Source organism: Marmota monax, unplaced genomic scaffold, assembly GCF_021218885.2.
Source record: "Marmota monax isolate L192 unplaced genomic scaffold, Marmota_monax_Labrador192_F-V1.1 WCK01_AAM20220418_F8-fsc00165, whole genome shotgun sequence".
Taxonomy (NCBI): Eukaryota; Metazoa; Chordata; class Mammalia; order Rodentia; family Sciuridae; genus Marmota; species Marmota monax.
Window position 1 is genome coordinate 439,084 of NW_026693851.1, and position 25,132 is coordinate 464,215.

The 25,132-nt window shown below is 34.5% G+C and overlaps 1 protein-coding gene across 5 annotated transcripts in view; it reads right to left on the bottom strand.

Moving 5' to 3' along the window:
• Cdk14 (cyclin dependent kinase 14) overlaps nt 1-25,132 on the bottom strand; it is a 599,374-nt gene that overhangs the window by 307,166 nt on the left and 267,076 nt on the right. For all 5 annotated transcript variants that reach the window (XM_058585022.1, XM_046462471.2, XM_058585024.1 and 2 more), the window contains one exon: nt 7,786-7,848. In XM_058585022.1, the coding sequence (XP_058441005.1) occupies nt 7,786-7,848 (63 nt within the window). The remainder of the gene's footprint in view (nt 1-7,785; nt 7,849-25,132) is intronic.

Here is a 25,132-nt window from a genome sequence, read left to right on the forward strand (position 1 = left end):
CTAAAAAATATTTTTTTTAAAAAAGGGAAACCTGGTTATTCATATATAGAAGAATGAGACTAGATCTTTGTATCCCACCCTAGACAAAAGTCAACTCAAAATGGAGCAAACACCTAGGAATTCCACCAGAAACTATGCAACTCCCAGAAAAAAAACATAGGATCTACACTCCATCCAGCATTGGTGCCAGGCAACAACTTTCTCAATGGAATCCCTAAAGCTCAGAAAACAATGCCAAGGGTTAAAAAATGGGATATCATCACATTTAAAAGTTTCTGCACAGCAAAAGAAACAATTAAGAATGTGAAGAAAAAACCTACAGAATGGGAGAAAAACGTTGCTATTATTCTTCTGACAGAGGATAAATATCAAGAATATTAAACAACTAAAAAAAATTTAAAACTAAAAAACAAGTAATCTAATTAACAATTAGGCAAACTAACTAAACAGACATTTCTCAAGAGAAACACAAATGGCCAACAAATATATAAAAAATGTTCAACATTTTTAGCAATTAGGGAAATGCAAATAGAAACTGCATGGAAATTTCATCTCAATCCAGCAGCCACCAAGAATGTAAACAAGGGTTGGGGTTGTGGCTCAGTGGTACAGCACTTGCCTTGCACACAGGATGCACTGGGTTCGATCCTGAGCATATAAATAATAAATAAATAAACAAATAAATAAAATAAAGGTATTGTGTCCATCTACAACTAAAAAAAATTAAAGAATGTAAACAATTATAAATGCTGGGGAGGATGTGGAGAAAAAGGAACACTTTCACAGTATTGGTGGGATTGTAAATTAGTACAATCACTATGTAAATCAGTATGAAGGTTCCTCAAAAGAATAAAAATGGAACCACCATATGACCCAGCTTTACTTCTCCTTGATGTTTGTTCTAAAGAATTAAAGTCATCCTACTATAGTGCTACATGTATACCCATGTTATAGCAGCACAATTCACCATAGCCAAATTATGGAACCAGTCCCTAGGACTGTCAGTGAATGAATGGACAAAGAAAATGTGGCACACAGGTGTATGTGCACGCAGTGGGATCAGGTGGTGGGAAAGGAGAATAGTGGTAAATACTGAATGATATTGGTCAAATTACATTGGTATATTTTATGCATGTATGAATATGTAACAATGAATCCCACCATTATGTACAACTATAATGCACCAATAAAAAAATGAAAAAAAAGTTCTTTTTTTTAATTGATGCATGATTTTTTATTTACTTCTGAGACAATAAATAAAAATTTATTTCAAAGTTGTCATTTGTATCTTTCTAAATCCAATCAATAGGAGCAACTTTGCCTACTCAAATTTATGTATTTTTTAGCTAGGTTATTTTTTAAATTTGTTCTAATTAGTTATACATGACATTAGAATGCATTTTGACACATTACACATAAATGGAGTATAACTTCTCTTTCTTCTGGTTGTAGGATCACATCACTCATGTAGTCGTATATGCACATAGGGTAATAATGTCCAATTCATTCACTATCTTTCCTATTCTCTAGCCCCTCCTCTCTCTTTACTCCCCTCTGACTAATCCTACCTACCTCTATCCTTCCCTAGCCATCCCCCCACCACCCCTTACTGTGAATTAACATCCACATATAAAACATTTGGTCTTTGGTTTTTTGAGATTGGCTTATTTGGCTTAACATGATATTCTTTGGCTCTATCCATTTACCAGCAAATGCCATAATTTCATTCTTCTTTAAGGCTAATATTCCGTTAGCCTTAAAATAGATCATTTTCTTTATCTATTCATCTATTGAATGGCATTTAGTTGATCCCATAGGTTAGCTATAATGAGGTGAGCCGCTATAAACATTGATGTGGCTGCGTCACTGTAGTATGCTGATTTTAAGTCCTTAGGGTATAAGCTGAGGAGTGGGATAGCTGGGTCAAATGGTGGTTTCATTCCAAGTTTTCTGAGAAATCTCCATACTGCTTTCCAGAGTGGTTGCACCAATTTGCAATCCCAAAAGTAATGTATGAATGTACCCCTTTCCCCAAATATCCTCACCAACATTTATTGTTGCTTGTATTATTGATAATTGCCATTATAACTTTGAGTGAGATCAAATATAGTTTTGATTTGCATTTCTCTAATTGCTATAGAGGTTGAACTTTTTTTTTCATTATTTTGTTGATCAATTGTATTTCTTCTTCTCTGAAGTGTCTTTTCAGTTTCTGAGCCTATTTGTTGATTGGGTTTCTTTTTCTTCGGCATTAAGTTTTTTGAACTCTGCATATATCCTGGAGACTACTGCTTTATCTGAGGTGCATGTGGCAAAGATTTTTCTCCCATTCTGTATGCTCTGAGGAGAAACTTCTTAGTTTAAATCTATCCTTCTTATTGATTCTTTTTTTTCAGGGAAAAAGGATAAAACAGTGTTTAACTGAAGTTCAATATTTAACAACGAAATCTGAATCATCAGCTAGAGATTCAGTTGTATTCAAGAAATTGATTTAAGTAGAACAGTGGATGTTTGGTACTCAAGAAAGTATTTGTTGAATCAAAACCAATATTTTAACAGTTGAAAATGGGAATTTCTGTTACCAGTTTTGATGCATTTTTTCCCTCTCCAAGAGCAAGCCAACTTCCCCACATGGTCTGCTGAGGTTCACTATTTGTAAATATTTATCTCACTTGCAAATGTGTATACGCACACATATAAGTTTTGAATATATATGTGCATGTCCTAAATATATACATGCATGCATGTATATATATATGTATATATATGTGTGTGTGTGTGTGTATATATATATATATATATATAACATGCAGTCACTCATTGCTTAAGGACATGTTCTAATGTTCTAAGAAATGCATTGTGAGTCAATATCTTGTGAACATCACAGAGTGTATTTAGTCTGCTCCACATGTAGGCTGTGTGTGTGCACTCCTAAGTAAACAACTCACTACAAGAGTAAACCAAACACAAGAAAAAGTGATGCAATGAAGAGATACAATAACACGAGGTGCATGACATTGCTACTGGCATCACATGGCACACTGTATTACAGTAAACTTGATAATGAAGCTGAAGGATTCCCAACCCCTAGGGATGTTGTGGCTGGCATAGGTGGCAGTGCAATCAATGTCATGGGGTTGTGCTGAAGCTGATGCAAAGAAACCCATTGTACAGCCAGTTGTATAACAGCATAGCACATAGTTATATATAGTATATCCTGTAGGTGATGAGAAAAGGCTGCTACTGGTTTATGTATTTACTATGCTATACTTTTTTTTCATTATTTTAGAGTGTACTCCTAATTATTTTTTTTAAAAAGTTTACTTTTATTGATTCTTGATCTTACTTCTTGTGCTTTATAAGTCCTGTTAAGGAAGTCAGTTCCTAAACTGAAGTGGTAAAGATTTGGACCTGCTTTTTCTTTTATTAAGCACAGGTCTTTGGTCTACATTGAGTTAAATTTTGTGCAGGGTAAGAGAGAGGGTTTAAATTCATTTTGCTACATATGGGTTTCCAGTATTCCCAGGACCATTTATTGAAGAGGCTATCTTTTTTCCAATGAACATTTGTGACACCTTTGTCCAGATAACTGCATTTATGTGTGTTTGTCTCTATGTCTTCCATTCTGTAACACAGCTCTATGTGTTGATTTTGGTGCCAACACCATGCCATGTTTCTCACCGTGGCTCTGTAGTATAGTTTAATTTCTGGTATTGTGATGCCTCCTGCTTTCTTCTTCTTGCTAAGGATTGCTTTGGTTATTCAGGGTCACTTATTTTTTCAAATGAGTTTCATAATTGCTTTTTCTAGTTCACTGGGATTTTAATAGGAATTGCATTAAATCTGTATAATTCTTTGAGTTGTATGGTCATTTTGATGATATTCTGCCTATCCAAGGTATCCAGTATCTTCTGAGGTTTTCCTTAATTTCTTTCTTTAGAGTTCTGTAGTTTTCATTGTAGAGGTCTTTCACCTCTTTGGTTAGATTGATTCCCAAGGTTTTTTTTGTTTTTGTTTTTGAGGCTATTGTGAATGGGGCAGTTTTCCTAATTTCTCTTTTAGTGGACTTATCACTAGTGTATTAGAATGCATTGATTTATGGGTGTTGATTTTATATCCTACTACTTTGATGAATTTATTTATTTAGCTATAATAATTATTGTACAGTTGTCTGGATTCTTTTGGTCTATTCTCTTAGACTGATCAGATTCTCCAAAGAAGACTCTTACAATATTCTACCTAGATGCATGATACTGTTTTCTGAAGCACCCCAGGTCAAACCCTCTCATTCTCCCAGGTACCTTCCCACCTGCCCACCACCATGTCTCTCATTCTCCCAGGTACCTTCCCACTTGCCCACCACCATTGTTAATATGGAGGTTGCAAAAAGTAAAGTCAACTTACTTTCCCTCCCCTGCTGGCCGAGTAAGAAGCAATGGAAGTCAGCAGGCTACAGGGTTATGGGGAGAGCAACAGACCAGGATCATCTAATCACACACATCCTCCAGTCTGCAGAGTGATAGGGAGAGGGTATTGAGCCTTGCAGGGCTTCAGAGAGCAAGAAGGCTCTGTGGGTCATGAGAGGATCCCTGGATTCTCCTTTAGTCTGAGTAAATGCCCACTTTTCCAACCTACAGAGTTTTAAAATTTTGATTCTGGTTCAGTGCAGTAAAAAGAGAATCTATATCAAATATATGTAATTATTACATTATATTACATTATACATGGTATATCCTATGATTACTGAGGCTTTCTGGTACTCTTAACCATGCCAAGAATTAAAGTACTCAGAACTGTCTTGGAAAATCCTCATGGACCCATGATTTTACTAACTATGGGGGAAGGGGTTCCCATACAATATATGTTATGTTGCAGCCTTTCAGTTATTCAAAATTATATGCAATAAGGTAAATCACATCATATTCTTTTAGAGGCAAAAATATATAGTATAGCATCAATCTGTGACTGCATTATACAACTTGTGAGTGGAAATGATTCCTGCTGTATGTAACCAATACCCAGATTCATTGCAGGTGTCACACCTAATTCTTTCAACATTATTTCTATGCTCATTCAGCATTGTTTCTCACTGACCCTAAAAGGAAGCATCTCTTGCAGTATTTGAAGCTTTTTTATTGCCACAGTGCAACGTGGACTTGAAATAACTAGTAAATATTAAGTATCTGAAATATGATGAAGGGCCATGAGATGAAAGAAAAACATGTGAAACATGGATAAGAGCTGCTATAGTTTGAGAGACTATACTGAAAAACAGCCACCCAGAGGAGAAGAGAAAAAATAAAATGGAACGGAAGAATATACAGTAAAAATGTAACTATCACTAGTGATGATGGCTTGAGGGTATAGAGGAAAAAATGCTTTGTGAAATGAGTTTTGTTTTTTTGTTTCACCAACAAAATTCTCTACAGCACTTAGCCACAACTAACAACAACAAGAGGGGTATTGAGAAAACTAAATTAGGATAATAAAACCCAGTGAAATCATGACTCTGTGAAAATCTATAGCTCTTTAATTCCATCCAATCACTAATTTGAGTCCAAAAGTCAAAGGTACTTCAGAATACCTGCTGATTCCAAATGTGGCTCTTAGACCTTTAGGCTCCCCAGAGCTAAAGGTAAATACCTCTCTACAGATTTCTAGGTGAGAGTGGTAAAAAGAAGTATGAATGCATTTGTACTGTTGATTCGAACCCAATTAATCAGAAGAAAGTATGTAAATGTATAAATGAGAGAACTTGAGTGTTTGAAATGTTAAATAATAAAATCATGTTCATGTTTTATATTGTTAGATACTTTTAGGATATTGCACGTTATTGATACAGTTAGACTTGAATCTGGGCAAAATATTAAAGTAAGTATTTTCATCTGCTAAAATTTCTTCCCCAACTACTAAAAAAAACTATGGCAACAGATTTCATAAAACCCAGATTTTTATGAAAAAATAAATAAATCATAAATTCATAAATAAAGGAAATCTTTCAAGAAAAGAGGGATATATAAAAATCAATAGACTGATAGACATAAGTGCCACATTGATTCAATTACTTATTTAAAAACAAACTGTTTTGTCCAATTTCCTACAAGTTTCTGTGTTTTTAAATCGTGTGACTTGCCACCATAAAAGCCTTTGTTATTAATAATCACAAATATTAAAAACACCTATGATTTATTAAGAAAACCAAAACCAAACTGGTAAGAAAATGTGTAAGAAAATGGACAATGTATAAGAATAAGCAATATAGAAAAGGTGAGTTATAAATGGTAAGGAAACATAAAAAGATGCTCTATGTCACCAGGAGGCAAACACCAACATAAAGAACGTTTTAGTCTTACTAATCAGAATGGAAAAAAATTAAAATGATCAGCTATATTCAATGCTGGGAAGAGTAAAGGAAAATAGTCCATCTGTGGTTTATAGTCTTGTAGGCAAAAGTTCTAGTCAAACTCATGAATACAGGAACTGTATCTCTGCCTTAACAAGCAAGATCATTAAGTATCTATACAAGATAAATAAAATCATAATGGTTTTATACTAATATTTAGGATCACTTATAAGAGCAATATTCTGTAAATAATTTTAAAATTCCAAAATAAGGAACTGTTAAAATTATGGTTTATTCAGAGTATGGAATAATGTACAGCTATCTGAAAGACTGTTACATCATAATAAATTGATTTTAAAAGCTATCCATGGTATATTTTAAGTGAAAAAAAGATAATAAGTATTATTTTTCTTTTTTTTTAAATCTTTATTTATTTTTATGTGGTGCTGGGAATTGAACCCAGGGCCCCGCACTTGCTAGGCAAGTGCTCTAACGCTAAGCCACAGCCCTAGGTATTATTTTTCTAAAGGAAAAAAATACTCAAAATACCATTTATGCATATATAGGTATAAAAGCAAAGTAAAAAGCACAAAACAAAAAAATACATTATGTTGCAAAGATTGATGTAAATAACAAATGGAAGGAATGGAGACTAATCATGTTACTTCAAATGCATGCATAATACTCAACTGGTTCTTAGGATCAAGAAATGAAGCCATTTGAATTACAAAATATAAGCATGCTAAGTCTTCAGATATAGTTTTGGAATCCTCTAATCCGTAACATATGCTAAGAAGAGTCCCTTGTATTAAGCTTGAAATTTTGTAATGATTTCTCAAGATGGCCCAATCTCAGAATTTCATTCTTTTGAAACAGAGTCATCAAATTTCTAGTAAAGGAAATTAAAAGAAGCAGTAGATAGTAGAACTTTTATCTGTTTTATACATACAAATGAGAAATCAGGGGGCTGGGATTTGGCTCAGTGGTAGAGTGCTAGCATGCATAAAAGCCTGGGTTCAATCTACAGAACCATTTAAAAAAATGAATGAAAACTTATATACTATGAACACATCATAACACCACTTTGGATCATAACCACGCTTTATGTTGAAATCAAATGTCACTTATGTGTGGGGTTCTAGTTAAGAGATACTGAACTCCCCTACTGAAAACAGTGTTAAAATAGGATTCCAGTGTATCCCACTCACTGCTGGCAAATGCTTCTCCATGAAGAAAAAACAGAATGTGATCTAAATAAATATTCTCCAGTGAAAATATTGAATGATAAAAGTTTCTACCAACTAAACTGAAGCAATGACTATATTACTTTTCTTTACACAGAAAATTTTAACTTTAAATTATGGTTAGAGATGTTAGACTTAGGCTCAGTAAAATGCACATAAAAAGTGGTAACCGTTGGCTTGAGAAATCTCTTTTCCTACCTTCACATTATCTGGATGGAGCCCCCCAGGGTGCTTGTCCATGTACTGACATAAATCAGTGTGCTAGAAGGAAAAAGGGAAAATGTATTAATATCCCTCTGGCTGTAACATGATGAATCAATATTTTTCTACTTCAAAGTCACCATTACCTTCTGAACAAAGCAAATACAAGACAAGTGGGTGGATTTTTAGTGCATCCACTTGTATGCTCCCCACCCCCATTTTTAACCACAATTGAATCATTATCTTTACCTCTAAGTTTTATGTTAAACATGTCTATGAATTAAAAGGAATAAATATCCATAATTTGTCAAGCATTTAATTTCCTCCTCATTAAATATATATTGCCAAAATTTGACTAAAATAATAAAAATAAAAGCCAACTAATCAAATTGTAATTTTAATTAACTCACATTCTCCAATTACAAATGCAGGTTATTATTATTTATTTCATATGAGACAAAAACATTCTAAATCTATTACTCTAGTAAAATTTATCACTGTACTTATTTAAATTTTTCATGACTATATTCACAAAAAATAAAGTTTCCACACCTCCTAAATATATGTGAGCAAATAAACTATAAATTACAGAAATACATTTAAAATTATAAAGCAAAGATATTCAAATATATACTAACAAGAATATCCCCAGATAACATTTTATGGTGTTAATCTATTAAATATGGCAAGTTCAACTTGACAATAATTATATTTTTTTCTTAATTCATTTTCTGTTTATATTGTGAACTACACACAATTTTTCAAAAAAGTATGTAGAGTTGTAATTTAAAAGTTTTCTTCTCTTATGGCTACTATAAATTGAAATATTTAATTATCCTGTAAAAGCCAATGGACAGGAGCATTTGTGTCTCATTATTAGGCTTGACTTATTGAGGAATTATGAGTTTTATAATACATTCAAGAACCTTGCTGTAGCCACCAAGACAATTAAAATTTTGTTACTGAGTTGTTATTGCATGCTCCATGGTAAGTGTTGAGGATACAGAGGATGCAGAGCAGAACTTGTCCTTCATTCATTTATCCTGTTACTTCCTTGAGCCCTTGCTATGTTCTAGGCATCATACTTAGTCACCATGACATGATGGAATAAAACAGATGTACAGGGGAAAAGAATGGACACACCAGGAAATAGCACAGTGAGCTACGTATTATGTTAAGAACGGTGCTGCATAATGTTCTATTTGGCTTTGCTCTACAATTGGTAAACTTCTTTCATCCTTTGCTGCTCATGTCTTACTTATTCTTCTAGAGGCCTTTCTGAAATCTTTAGACTATATTATGTTCCCCCTGCTATATGTAAGGCAAAGCCAAATAAAGCAGGATAGAATAAGTGCTAGTAGACACATTCTGACACTTAACTGCCTATTGTAGGACCACATCCAAAGTTTATGTGTTGAAGGCTTGCTTGATCCCTGCTGGCAGTGCTATTGGGAGGTGATGGAAATTTTAAGAGGTGGGGCCTACTGGAAGGGAGTAGCTCATTGGGGGCATGGCTTTGAAAGGTTTATTCTATCCCCAGTCTCTTCCTTTCTCTCTCTTTCTCTTTGATTTCTGGCTGCCATAAGGTGAGCAGCTCTGTTCCACTATGTGCTTTCTACCACGATGGTCTGATTCACTGAAGGTCCAAGGTGACAGGGCCAAAGGACCATGGACTAAACTGTGAGCCTAATTACACCTTTTCTTGTTTAAATTGATATTTTCAGGAATTGTGAAAAATGATGGAAAGTTGATTAACACAAATGGGAAAACATTTCTGCTCCTCTAGACATGGGATGATGTTCTTAGTATATTTCCAATGACATTAGCATAATGAATTGTAGTAGAGACCTTCTCCAGAAATTAGTTCTTTGGAACTTTGATAAAAAGTTTTCCAAACATTTTAAATTTTAAAACCCATATTTCTTTAGATTCAGGGTATGAAAATGTATGTGTATGTGTGTGTGTGTACTTGTGTACACACATAACAGATATATACACACATGGCTGTCACTAGCTGTGTAGCCCTGATCTACATAACCTCTGTATATAAGTACTATCTTCATCTGTGGAATGATAATAATCCTAGTACACCTACCCCATATGGCTTGGGGGGAAAGTAATGAGCAAATAGCCATAATACTTTGAGAACTTTTCCTGATACCTGGTAGATACTATAGATGATGATGATGATTTTCTATGATGTGTTTAGGAGGAAAAACAGGGAGAAATATTTAAAAGGATAGCAATTTAATAAAACAAATGTTAAATCTATACAGAGAGATCTCCGGACTGTACTTCACCTTGATGTGCATGTTTCTCCCACCTGCATGCCTAGACATCTCACTCACCCGCTCAGCTCCTGCACTCCTCTCAAAGCACATCTACCAAACACAACAGGAACCTCAGATTGCTCTGGGTGATTAGGAGCAAGAATCCGAGAAATTCAGATAGAAGAAGGGACAGGAAGCAGTACAAGGCCATACTCTGTACCCCAATATCCATGTGTCACAAATTTCTTCTTTACCTACATTAAAAACTGTCTCTTTCCACTAATTTTTTATTGGTTCTTTTTAGTTATACATGACAGTAGAATCCATTTTGACATAATTATACAAGCATGGAATTATTCTAATTCTGACACCAGTATCTTTATTTCCCTTTCCCCACCCCCTACTCCCTTTCCTCTATTGATCTTTCTGCCATTTACCATAGTTATTTTTTAAAATTAATTTATAGTGGATGTACACGATGGTGAGATTCACTGTGTGTATTCATATGTGTACATATGCCCTCCTTCTCTTGAAATACACAGTACTCTATTTGGCTTTGCATTAGATGTGTCCAAATTACAACTTTCATTACATCTTTCTTCTTCTTCTTCTTCTTCTTCTTCTTCTTCTTCTTCTTCTTCTTCTTCTTCTTCTTCTTCCTCTTCCTCTTCTTCCTCTTCTTCCTCTTCTTCCTCTTCTTCCTCTTCTTCCTCTTCTTCCTCTTCCTCTTCTTCTTCTTCCTCTCTCTCTCTCTCTCTCTCTCTCTCTCTCTCTCTCTCTCTCTCTCTCTCTCTCTCTCTCTGATACCAGGTATTGAACCCAAGTGTGCTTAACAACTGAGCCATATCTCCAGCCCTTTCCATTTTCTTTCTAATTTTAAGATAGGGTCTCCCTAAGTTGCTGAGGTTGGCTTTGAGGTTGCGATCCTCCTGTCTCTGCCTCCTGAGCCATGGGTATTTCAGGCATGTGCCACCATGCCTGGCTAACATCTCTTCTTTCTTGACAACTTCTTTCTTTAGTTCTGTTAACTGGATTATGTGACCTTTATGATTTGCAGTAGTCTAGAAATGTAAAACATAACAAAGCATGCCAGAAGGCACTCCTCAGTCATTTCAGTGTTAAAGTCATTGTAGGTATAAGAGTTCTGAACAGAAGGCCCCTATAACATATAACAAACAGATCACTCTCTTGGAATACCTTGATAATCTTGGATCCATTTGGCTTGATCTCTGACTATTTCTTGTTTCTAATATCAAAAGGAGCATGCACAGATAGACTAGCTCCTTGATAACACCTAAGAGTGTCTGCCATTGCTCTGAGCTAACACCTCCTCCTCCCTTACCGCACTGTGCCTCACCTCATCCACCCACACCACTCCTCTCATTCACTCCATCACTGCCACTGTTCTTCAGCATAATACCACTAGAAGCAGTAGAAGTGCTTGTGTCTGACAGGTTTGTGTCTGACAACTGCCTAGAAACAGCACATCAGTATTCCATAGAGTGGGTGGTTTTGAAGGAAGCTATCAAGGGTAGCTACACTTACAAACCAAGCAGAAGACAGAGGGAGTGCAGCCAGTAGCTCTAAGTCTCAATCCCTACATGAGCACATATTCTCCTTGTTGATTACCCAATGGGTAGCATTTATTTGGTTATTTACAAAAGTGCAGAAATGTTTCTAAGGGGGAGAGAATTTGAGGAGAGGATCTGAAATCAGAATCCCTTGGAGGGTAAATGTTTATTGTAAAATAATTTGTAAGATTTAGAATTTGTTTCCTCATATTGATTTCTTGTGGCTGGATCAATTTCGAAGGCAGAAGACAAATCTCCCTTCGGAAAGGGCAGGACATAGAAATAATATGGAGAATTGAAAAGTCTTTTTACTCATAAGCATTTTCACACAGTATAGTCCTGGTTAATTTTAATCATAGGCAGGAATGGGAATGACAATGACTGACACTAGCTATAAGCTGCATGTACCCATGTGGCTTAAACATAAAGACATGGAAGAAAGCACCAAAGATAAATTATGTATACCCTGATAACCTTTAATAATGTATACCATGGAAAACACCTCTTTTGAAGAGGACCAGGAAAAAGAGGCCAGCAGGAGGAAAAGATGGGCAACAGCTGGACTGTGACATTGACTTCCATATTTTCCCCTCCACATCCCTTACGTTTTTTGAATCTTACCTGGGTCAGAAGAAAGAAGCAATATCCCTCTACATAAATCCACCAATAAGAAAGCTAGATAAAGCCCAAACAATCTTTTGGACACAAAATAGTGCCTAATTTCCACGGCAGAAAGAAGTATGTGTCAAGTGTAAAGTAGGCTTAGCCCTTCAGTGCATACTTATGTGTCTTTTGATTTTATCTAACTCATTATTCATGAACAGGGATTTTCCAGTAATTTCCCTTCAAATTGTCGAACCTCCTATTCAAGAGGCATCAAGTTCCTCAGAGTAATTCTGATTTTGCAATAACTTTGACTTTCATATTGGACTTTTCTCATGGAGCAAATAAATCCCTTTCAGAACACATGTGTTTGTTTCCATTTTCCTATAATGTTAAGGATGAAGTTCCACTATTTGTCAGCTAATTCTGATGTCTTCAGAAGCCCTGCCAAATTATTAGGTTGAAAATAGCACAGCCTTATTTTTAAGCAACTAGGCTAAAAATAAGGAGGTCTTCTCGTGGAGATAGCCAACAGAAGCCCTCATTTTGAAGTTTGGTAGCAGAGCCTCCGTAGCCCTTACTTTTGTTTCACTTAATTTTTCATTTATCGGGGAGAAGACAGTCAGTGTATTCAAGCTTGGTATAGATTTTATAACACTTTAAAGACCTCTGTTTCACAAGCATAAGAAAATTGAAAGATTACAGAAGATAAAATCAATTTCAACCTAATTTTTAATAGGTGGGCTTGATTATTTTATGTTTAAACACTGAAGTTCAGTTCATTCAAACCTTAGCTAACCAAATACAACAAAAAATTAAGTGGAAACATACGATTTACACAGCTAGAATGTGTTAAGAGCTAGCTGATAACATGTGCAAATTAGAAGCATAAAAACACAGAGCCCTCCCTTGCCTCATTGATCTTTGTTTAAGAAGTTGTCTAGTCCACATCCAAGTTTGACTCTAGATCCCCCAGTCTGATCCAGGCAAGTGGCCCATTATAGAGAATCTTTAAATGATAGTCTTAATGGCAACAGATCATACCAAGTGATTTCCAATTTTCTGAAAGAAAAGTGCAATTTTTCCATTCTTCTATGATGTCCCATATGGTCCCCAAATTTAAGCAATGACAATGACTCTTAGTGTGACTGAGAAAGCAAGTGTAGACAGACTGTTCTATGACTGGCTAAGGTCACTTTTCTTACTATTGTCCATGTCTGGGACACAAATGACATCACACACACACACACACACACACACACACACCTGCACTCTAAAACCACACTGAAAGGATGGCTATGGACATGGGAAGAATGTACTAACATTGTAGTTTTTAATATATTTCACCTGTAGCTCATTATAGTCATAATTCACTGGGGAATTGTAACTGCTACAGGGAATTGAAGAGAACGTACAGAAGGGAAGCCTCCTTTCTTCTGCTGCAATCATAGCCATTTTCCTCTAGGTATAATCTCCATTTTAATCAGCCCACATTGTTGTAAGAATTAAACATCAAATTACTGAGCAGTTAGATTCAAACTGCTCTTACAGGCAGTCCACAGATTTAAATTGACTTTGAAATTGTATTTTTCCCTGTTCAGATTTAAAGTACTCATCCATTTCACTCCCAAATCATAATTAATGAAATCATAATGTTGTGAGTTCCAAAACACAAGACTTCTTCATTAGCAAGGAAATAATGAAAATCAACCTATCCTTTAAAACAAAATCACAGTCATTTAGAATACTTAATAGAGGAAATCTGTAACTACTACATATCAGAGGGGCTCATTTTTAAAACAATAGTTATGAAAAAAAACTTTGTAAGTACTCAATCAAATGTTAGCCAGGCTTCATGCTAATACATTAAAAACTCCACCTTTTTAACAGCAAAGACAAGACATTCATAAACCTGTACAAAATTGTTATCTCTTCTCTCTGAAGTGGAGACTCTAATTTCAACTAAAGTATTGTGCTTCAAATTACATCATAAGACACAGTATGACAATGGAGATGATGTGGCCTTTCAATCTATTCCATCATCACATAATTAAAGATATATTAATCCCCAATATTTCACTGTGCCTGCACTATTTTACATATATCAAAGCCTTTTTCTTGGTTTTAAGCCACATAGAAAATATTTGAAATTCTATGAGTAAAACCATATACATATCCCCTAGAGAGGGAAAGGGGAGTTAACCCACAAAGCAGTTTACACTACATAAAAATTCTTCCGTAACAATCACAATGTTACAATGCTACAGTGTACTCCTAATTAAATCATCCATTTCTTTTTAATCATATAATGTATTCTCCTTTTGGGGAATAAAAAACCTATATGTGGCTGCCCCATAATTCTGCTTAAATGGTTCCAGCTGTCATTTCTGAATCCAAAATGCATGAGCAGCCTGAGGCTGGTGACTGGAACAGGAAGGATTTCCAACCACATTCCCATCATGTAAAACCAGCAACCTGAAAAATTTCTTCTATTAAAACAAAACAGAAAAAAAAAGTACTATTTGACTTCTGGCAATGACATCATAGAGAGACAGACTGGACAGTTCTGCAAGGCAAAGACTGTTGCAAGCCATTCTTCTCTGATAAAAAGGAATGCAGACACTCATGTTCCAATGGTTACATCTGAAGTCATTTCACATCATAGGGGCTAATTCTTAAACCCAAATGTAACTACCTTTATCTTTGTCTACGTAATTTATTTTTGCTTTTATAAACTTCAAAGAGGTACAAATAATTTTTCTTTTTATAAGCTAAAAAATTCAATGTATAATTTGGGGATGTTTCAAGAAATTGGTGGAAATTTTCTAGAAAGACATTCAAACAGAACCATACATTATTCCAGCATTAAAAGAATGTGTAAAATGTGCCCTATTGAAACAGTGGAGGAAAGGGTTATCCAGCAGCATTTATATGCTCTGTGGCAAGCCATCTACAAGCCTAAGCCATATAATAAATTTTAACAGTGTCAATATTAAATAGCCATGTAGAGAAGATGTTCTTGCTATTTTGAGATCTAGTTGATTTTTTTTAAAGGAAAAATAAAAAGCCAAAGAGAATAAGGAATGGAATGTTCTGATCATCTAACTTCCTCAAGAATTTGAAAGAAAGAAGAGAAAAACAGGTTAAAATGGGCCACACAAAGTTTTTTTGTACTTAAGATACAAGAAAAAGGAACAGGAATAGCTCTCACTCTGAAAAGACTTTCTGGAGCTGCTCTGCTAGAAATATGGAAAACCCTAAAATTACAGGTGGGAGAAACATGTAGGAAAGGAACTAAAAAACCAAGAATTAAAGAGGAAAAGAGAAGAAATAAAGAGCAGGGAGGGAAGACAGAGGAAACAAAGGTGACCACTCTGGAGTAACTTTGCTGGCTACACAGTAGATATGAGTCTTATTTATAAGCTTGGTGCTAAGGGATTAAGAGTAATACCCACATAGGGACTGTCAGGCCAGAATATGTGTCCTAGAAAACTCTATGAACTACACTGTAATAAGCTTCAGGTACATGGTGTTCTTAATTTTAAAAACTATAATTCCACAGCATATCATCAAAAGGAAAATATTTTAAAACATGTAATTTGGTAATATTTCAGCCACCTTTCTGGCATAAAAATTTTATCACTTTTCAAATTCGTATAATGAGTGAAGAATTGTAAAATGTTTAAAGATAAATAAAAATATTCACTAGTCAGGAGCATATTGAAGACCTTGGGGAAAATATAAATGACAGTAAAATAAATGCCAATGTATTCATCCTTTTCTTAAGTAAAATGAAACACCTACAACCTTGTTCATATCAGTTGACCCAGAGATAACAATTTGCGGAGGCTTTTTCCCTAGCCAATAAATACAGAATAATGTATTAGAACCAAAATATCATGATTTTGCAATGCAAAATTCCATGAAGTTCTTCAACATGATCATGAATACATGATTATTTATGGGATAAAGGTTGCAGAATACAGACTACAATATGGACTAATCAAAAATCTCTTGAGTTGGAGAAATAACTTGAAAAATAATTTTATATTACAAATAGAGAGTTCACCTAAATCTTCCAGGCTGGAGATAACACACAGTAGTATAAAATGACAAAAGTTTCAGAGAAAGTCCTGACAATCAATGAAGTATATGAAATGTCTCTTTATTATGTATAGGATTAAAGAGGACATTTATTCTTCTAGTCCTGTAGTGTACCTGAAGTATAAGTACTTTCAGTTAAAGATCTTGCTTTGTAAATAAAACTTTATTTTTTAAAGTTTTCAATACAGTATGCATAAAGGGTCAAAATTTAGGTTTCTCAAAATCATCACACACTATTGTTTCAATTCAAGTATTTCCTACAGAGTACAATGCTCTGAAGCACTAGATATTTATTAGTAGTTAAATAATCTGGAAAGAATACAAAAACTGTAAAAAATTTCTTTCAAGTAGCTTTTTTAATAACAAACAAATCTCCTGAGATCACAGAATGGGGAGAAACAAAAATATCATGAATTCTTTTATAATAAGTACTTACAAAAGCTAAAGTAGAGTAGAAATTCCAAATTATCACTAGACAGCTACCACCAAAAGGCAAATTGCTAATTAATCTGTGGTAAAATAAATATATTTGCCCAAAATTAAGTCACCATTCTCTTCTTTTTAGCTACTATCTTTGCACAACCCATGAATGAAGAAAACATGTTAATCCCTGGCTCTGTATATATATGAAATTAGACACTTTGTGGGGTGGAGGAGAAAAGAGCAGTTTCTTCTCAATAGTCCTCTGAAAGCCCTCAATGTCAGACACTTGACATATATGGCAGATACAGTGGCTGTTTTGTTATTACTGCCCCTCATTATATGTTTCAGACTTTTATGCCAACATGGAGTCAGTGGAGCTGAGCTAAAAATATCCTTCTATTCTCTTGACTTAGTGTGATTTGCCATGAAAAGGTTAGTGAAAAAACTTTTCAAAAGAAAGAATAAAAACCTCATGTAGTCTATCTGGATAAATTCAAGTAATGCTTTCCTAATGCCATGGCTGAAAATACCAGTTGAAAGTCAGTCTTGATAAATTAGTCTTTATGACTCTTTGATAGAGGTTGAGTTCTCCAATTGAAGGTTGGAATACTGTGTTTATTAGAAAAAAGGAATCAAACAGGTTTATTAGCTGAAATGAAAGAGAAGGAAGTGAGCCTGGATAAAGGAAGTCAAACTAAGATGTTAGTTAATAAATCTTTGCCCAACCTAGCACCAAAAACAGCCTGCACTGGTACAAAATGTCCAGGTCTTTACCCTTGCCTTTCAGAGTCTCCACATACAAGATGCATGGGTATGACCTCATTCAGGGTGCATTCTGCCAATGGGACAGGTCCTGGAGGAGCCAAAAGCTGGAGGAATTCTACTGGTATTAGTTCTCGAAACTGGGCAGCATGTTCCTCCTTTAAATGATGACATGGTAACCATAACTCTGTGCCTGCCACATTGTGTAAGGGTGTTTTAATGAAAACCATGAAAAATGACTCTATATTTTTTTTTTTTTTTTTTTTTTTTTTTTTTTTTTTTTTTTTTTTTTTTTTTTTTATTGTTGGTTGTTCAAAACATTACATAGTTCTTGATATATCATCTTTCACACTTTGCTTCAAGTGAGTTATGAACTCCCATTTTTAGCCCATATACAGATTGCAGAATCACATCAATTACACATCCATTGATTTACATATTGCCATACTAGTGTCCGTTGTGTTCTGCTGCCTTTCCTATCCTCTACTATCCCCCCTCCTCCCTCCCCTCCCCTCCCCACCCTTCTTCTCTCTCTACCCCCCCTATTGACCTTCATTTCTCCCCCTTGTATTATTTTTCCCTTTCCCCTCATTCCCTCTTGTATGTTCTTTTGTATAACCCTGAGGGTCTCCTTCCATTTCCATGCAATTTCCCTTTTCTCTCCCTTTCCCTCCCACCTCTCATCTCTGTTTAATGTTAATCTTCTTCTCATGCTCTTCGTCCCTACTCTGTTCTTAGTTACTCTCCTTATATCAAAGGAGACATTTGGCATTTGCTTTTTAGGGATTGGCTAGCTTCACTTAGCATAATCTGCTCTAGTGCCATCCATTTCCCTGCAAATTCTATGATTTTGTCATTTTTTAATGCAGAGTAATACTCCATTGTGTATAAATGCCACATTTTTTTAATCCATTCGTCTATTGAAGGGCATCTGGGTTGGTTCCAAAGTCTTGCTATTGTGAATTGAGCTGCTATGAACATCGATGTAGCAGTGTCCCTGTAGCATGCTCTTTTTAGGTCTTTAGGGAATAGACCAAGAAGGGGAATAGCTGGGTCAAATGGTGGCTCCATTCCCAGCTTTCCAAGAAATCTCCATACTGCTTTCCAAATTGGCTGCACCAATTTGCAGTCCCACCAGCAATGTACAAGTGTACCCTTTTCCCCACATCCTCGCCAGCACTTGTTGTTGTTTGACTTCCTAATGGCTCACACACACACACACACATCCATGTTTCTGTTCTGTGGAAATATCCACATCAAATTGGCAAAGATTTATAGAGTGCCCACTGCCGTTGGTACTATAAGGTACACAAAATGAAAAATCTGTCCCAGCCCTCAGGGAGACTAGCCGCCCATTCATCACATACAGACAGACTCCATAATGACAGACAAGAATGATCAGGTTTCCCTTTGAACACTTTACAACTTGCTGTTCAATTCATGGTGTTTTTCAGTCAGCTAACATCTCATTTATTTTTTGAATGAAGATCCTATTCTTTTATTTTCCCCTTATAAATATTCTACTCCTAATCGTATTCTCCACGTACCACTTTCCTTAAGCACTGCTGACATTCTATCTTGTCAGATTTAGATAGCTTTCTTCAATATACTTCCTAAAATTCTAACTTAATTAGCAGTATCTGCCTTTCCTTGCTTCTTCTAAATTTCTGATCCAAGTAATGAAAAAAAAAAAAAGGGTAGGGGGAGTAAAGGAGAGAAAACCAACTTAATCTTCCGAAGTCCCTGACAATGGCTGAGACAGAAGCTAATAACTGGAATTCAAAGCTATAAAACAAAGATTCAAGAAAAAAAAAAGTGGAGGGAATCCAAAATAGAAAATTTTTACTTACTAAATAGCTGCCATGACAAATTAGTGTTTTAGATCCTGAATTATGGAACAGAAATGAAGCATGAGCAGCTGTTAAGGATTTATAACTGGGCTGGATGAGAAAGGAGTAAATTACTCACTGACACTGGATGTTAACTCAGAACACAAGTTCTCAAAAAATGAGGTCTTCAATAATACACATAATAAAAACTGAAAATGAAAAATGTCTATATTGTTTACAGTTGAATTTTAAAATCAAACCATTATATATTTCCACACATTTTAATTTATATGGTAAACATGTCCTTTTGGCTTTTGTAATACTATCAAATGTATGCATGTATATCTATATGTGTGTCATTATCACATAATCATCATGAACAAATCATAGCAAACACCAAAGTAAGGACTAATCAACCAATTAATAAGCATAAATCTTTCCATTAAAATACAATATCCTGATAAAGACACACTTACTTTAGTCCTTCCTTGAGTACCTAAAATTTTAATGATTGGACAACAATATAATAATTAGCTATTTCCCCATTCCCTCCCCTTGTCACAATTGATAAATGTTAAGACATGTCTACCAACATTAATGTGAAAAAATTACATAATTACACAGTGGTTTACACAATAGCAAGTTTAAGCATTTATTTATACTTACAACTTATCAAGAATGGATGAGATTCCAAGATAAAGATGGCAAATGAACATATGCATCTACTTTGTACTCTGCTGAATCCACACTCACCAATTTTAGATGTTCCAAAACAGTCAGTAGCACGATTATCACATCAGAGCAAAAACAAACAAATAGAATACTCTGCTGGCAATGGAGAAAGCCTGTAAGTAACCCTATTTATACACAGAACATCCAATAGGCTCAGGAATTGGTGGATCAGAATGGAGGAATTAACTGAGGGTCTGCACATAGACGTCTAAGACACAAAACATAGGTTCAAAGTCTTTGCAGAGCTTGTTTAAATCCTAGGGATACCCTTTCCTGCTTTTCTTATATAGACAGGTACCCTTCCCAAACACAGAATGTTCTGAATTGGGAAACCCAACTAGTTAAGGACAAGGATAGATTCTGCAACAGGAGAACTGTGTGGGGTTCTAACCCCATGCTGCTTCTAGAAGACTGACAGCTAAACTCAAGGCAGGACTAAAAGACTTGACTCTCTTACAGCATTGCAGGGAAGATGAACACTGCTATCTAGGGTTTCTCAACAAAATGGCTTGGATAGTTTCTACAGTGAAATTCATGGTATCAGTTACTCACATACCTGGAATTCCACATCAGGTTGTTTCAACACCAGGCATGTGATATTAAAGACACAGACCAAAACAAACTAAAAGTAAAGATAAATAAATAAATAAATAATGTGGGAAAAACAGTTTTACTGATTAAAAAAATAAAAACTTCAAACAGTCTATTAATATATTTGGTAAAATGAAAGATTGTGCAACTTCAAAAAAAAGAAAAAGGATATTATAAATGGAATATTCCAAGAAAAGATAATTTAGATATCAATAGTATTAATAAAATTAAATATTAAATAGAAGAGAACATGAATAGAATTTCATTTATTCAATGGAATATATGAAACATAATGTTTCAATAGAATTTATGAAACCAAGTTGAGGAAATAGTCCTCATTCATTGCTGAGCTAAAGTACAAGAATTTGATAACGGAAGAGAAAAGACAAAACAATTAGAAAAGCAATACAGAGGTCAAATATTCAAAAGATCCAAAAATAGAGAAAAGAGAAGCTGAAGGAAGAAAATCATAAGACAATAATTTAAGATAGTTTCTTTGGAATAGGGAAGATGCTCATTAGTCTTCAAAAGAATGCAAATCAAATGGCAATCAAATACCACTAAACATCCACTATAATAAAAAAAAGATAATAACAAGTGTTGGTTAGAATAGGGAAAAATGGGAACCCCCACCACTTGCTGGTTAGAATCTAAAATGATATATCCACTTTGGAAAATAGTTGGCCTCTCAAAAAGTTTAGGATTTTAAGATAATTCAGCAATTCTACTCCCAGGTATACTAAAAATAATCACTCTAAAAGAATGCTTATATACAAATGTTCATGTCAGCACTATTCTGAATAGTCAAACATTAAAATAAAAGGCAAATGTACATGAATACATGAACAGATAAATAAAACATGGTGCATCCGTGCCACGGAATGTTACTAATACAAGCTCCAGCACAAACTTCAAAAACATCATGCTAAGGGAAAGAAGTCAGTCTCAAAAGGTCACACATCAATGTGATTCCACTTACATGACATGTTCAGGCAAATCTATAGAAACAAAGTATATTAGTGGTTACTAGGGGCAGGGTGGGATGGCGAATTTTTAGTGACTGATATGGGTTGGGGGTTTCTTTTTTAAGGAAATGAAATGTACTCAAACCAGATATATATAAGTGTAAATTCTGTTAGGTGAATTACAACTTCATATAGATGTTACATGATGACAAAAAGAACCGAGAATAGAAGGACATGAGATTCCAGATTGAAAAGAAGTACTCAGTGAAATTAAAGCTTTGCCTTGGTTTCTATTTTTACTTTTACATAAAACTTCAGGACACTGAAAATCAAGATAAATAGACTGAACAGAAATAATGGAAACTCGAGTGCAATGGAATAATCCCACTAAAATTCTAATGGAGTTGTTTCCAACCCCAAATTCTATATCTAGACAAAATGTCAATCAAGCATAGTGCCATAAAGATAGTCTCAGAAATATTTGTCACACCTTTTCACATGAAGGTATTAGAAATTGCGTTTGCCAAAAAAAAAAAAACCACAAAAGGGATGGGGAATAGAGCTCTAGACTGAGACAAAATAGGGAGGGTATACCAAAAAATCAGAGCAGATGCTCCAAGCAGAGGCTCTGGGAGGCCATGAATTAATAACAGAAACAAAAAGTGGGGAAATTATTATTAGCTCCAGGGAAATCAATAATTCAACAGAGAGGGAAAAGTAATCATAGTATACTATATGCCTCAGAAATAACACTTTACATTGAAATAACAGTATAAATATTGAATTCTCATCTAATTGAAATTATAATACAACTATATAGAGAGGGTTAGGAGTTTGGGAAGATGGGAGAGATGGATCTATTTGTTTTTAAGTGGAAGAATGAGAAAAAAACAAACAGCCAAAAAAAAAAAATTCCTGAATTCCCGTTTGTATTTCTGGAATCAACAGATAATCCCAAAGATAAGGAAGGAAACACTGTGAAAGAAAAATTTATTAGATATTCAGGGGAAAAAAATAGAAGCAGTAGAAAGGTAAAGGTTAAAACCTCTATTTCTCATAACAAAGCTAGAACTAATGGATTGTTTAATCTGCAAGTCTAAGTTGCATAAAAGCAATTATAACAACAAAATAAATGATTTAAAACTAGAGTGGTTGAATATTCTTTTATCAAAGGAAAGAATGTACATTAAACTAAAACATTATGTGATATTAATGAAATATTCATGAAATTCAAGAAATAATAGAAACAATAATAATTTTTAAAAGTAAATAAGATTGAATAGTCATTCTAATGAAATACTTTTATCAAATTACTGATTCTGAACACTGGGCAGAAGTTTAAACCATTTCATTTTGTCTGATATATAATAATGTATACTTTTTTACTTCTAGCTGAATTTGCTAATGATTTTTTCTCCAATTACTTAAAGACCTAAACAGACTTAATGTGCAGGTAATTGGAATTATTGATCATCTTCATGCTGATCTTGGATACTTTTACAAATTGCAACTTTTATACTTTAATCAAAGCTTTTCTCTAGCTTCTCCAAAGTGATCATTATTGTCGCTTTTATTACACTTAATGCATCACTCTCCTGCTTCTCCCACCCTTTCAAACGTGGACAGTTTTTAAAGACCTCGTTTTCTTAAGAAATATGACAATTTTTCTGTATAGAAATAACATGAGAACTATGTTCTTTTCTTTCCAAAGAAATTGTCTTTTCATTATTATTCTATCTTCCCTCTGATAATATTAAATGTTTATAGTTTACAAATTCTAAAATAAAGTGAGAAAAATAATTAAAATTTAAAAATCCACAGAGGTTTGTAAAGTACTCTCAAAACAGTATGCTGTCTGGTGGAATGTACTCATAACTTTGTTTTTATGGATAATCAGGCATGATTATTATGGATAATCATAGCGAGTTAAAAATCAGACATCTTAGACCATGTGAATCAAATACTGAATTATGATTCTGAGTACCTAATAAGAATGGCAAAAACAATAAATAAAATTGAACTACGGAGAATATAGATATGATATAAACAGAAAGAAATAAAAACGACAAGATTGGGCTGAGGTTGTGGCTCAGCAGAGCGCTTGCCTAGCACATGCGAGGCCCTGGGTTTGATCCTCAGCACCACATGAAAATAAATAAATAAAATAAAGGTATTGTGTCCAACTACAACTAAAAAATAAATATGTATATATATATATATATATATATATATATATATATATATATATATATATATATAAAAGATAAGATTTCAGTACCCAAAATGATAGTGAACACACATTTCAAAAGGAGTGAATGAAACCAGGATTCTTTATTAGATGTGGAAAAGTCATTAGGGGAAAGGACAGAAGGAGTTAATAGCTTTTGCTTACCAATTAAAGAAAATAAGAAGTTCATAAGAGAGCACTCAATGAAAACCAGTCTGTTGCCTTTTCATTTCTTTAATTTCTCCTCATGGTTCAGCATTCTATCAGACACTGCCTGTACGGTTCAATCATCCACAATGCTTACATCTGTTCATATTTGGTACTTGGTTCTGGACAACCTCCCTTTTTGGAACATGTAATCACAGTATTACATGAAATAGCTAGTTCTCCATATATGGAAAAAAAAACATCTCTGAACCCCTTTCATAAAAAAAGTCTATGAGTCAAATCTAGTTTTCCAATTGTTTTCACTAAAACACATTTGACACATGTAGATCTGGCACAATAATTTGTATCTCAAATGGCTCATGGTGGTTTTCTAGTTTAAATCAAAAGGCTTCAATCTCTTTTAAATCAAGGGCTTCATATTTCCACTTCTAGAAACTAAGAATATTCACCGGCAAGAGAAAGGTCTATATATTCTAGAGGAAAAAAAGAATAAATTAATAAATGATCAAGTGAATAACGATAATAAGTTGCATTTCCATCTCCAAAAATCATGCCAAATGGTACAATTTTATGTGAGCTGCAAAAACATGGACAGTTTATTGCTGCATAAAGCTGGTGTGACCTGGATTGACAATGGACTCAGGAAATAATATGATGCAGTCACTGGAAAGGGAATTCATAGGGGCTTTTGACATCTGAGCCCAAATTTGTTCATCTGCATGGGGAGGGAACTTATCCCTATATCATGGTTTCAGTTGGAACTACATGAAATAAAACACCTAAGTTATACATATTTCAATGCAATGCATGGAGTACAGGTTAGGAACTTTTACTACAATATTTCTCATGTAGATCCATTCATCCTCTACTCGAATATTTTTAATGATAAGGTGCTCATTATGTATGCTTCGAGACACTGAATTTAATTTAAAGAAAACAAAGCATTTGAACATTCTTTCCAGGACTAAGCTAAAACCAACCTCCTCGAACTCTCACACTTGGTTTCTTGTCCTTTCTGGAATATATATGCTACTTTTCCTCTAGTAAGTCATTAATTCTCCTGAATAATCCTCTCAGTACCTTTACTGGGACCATCTTG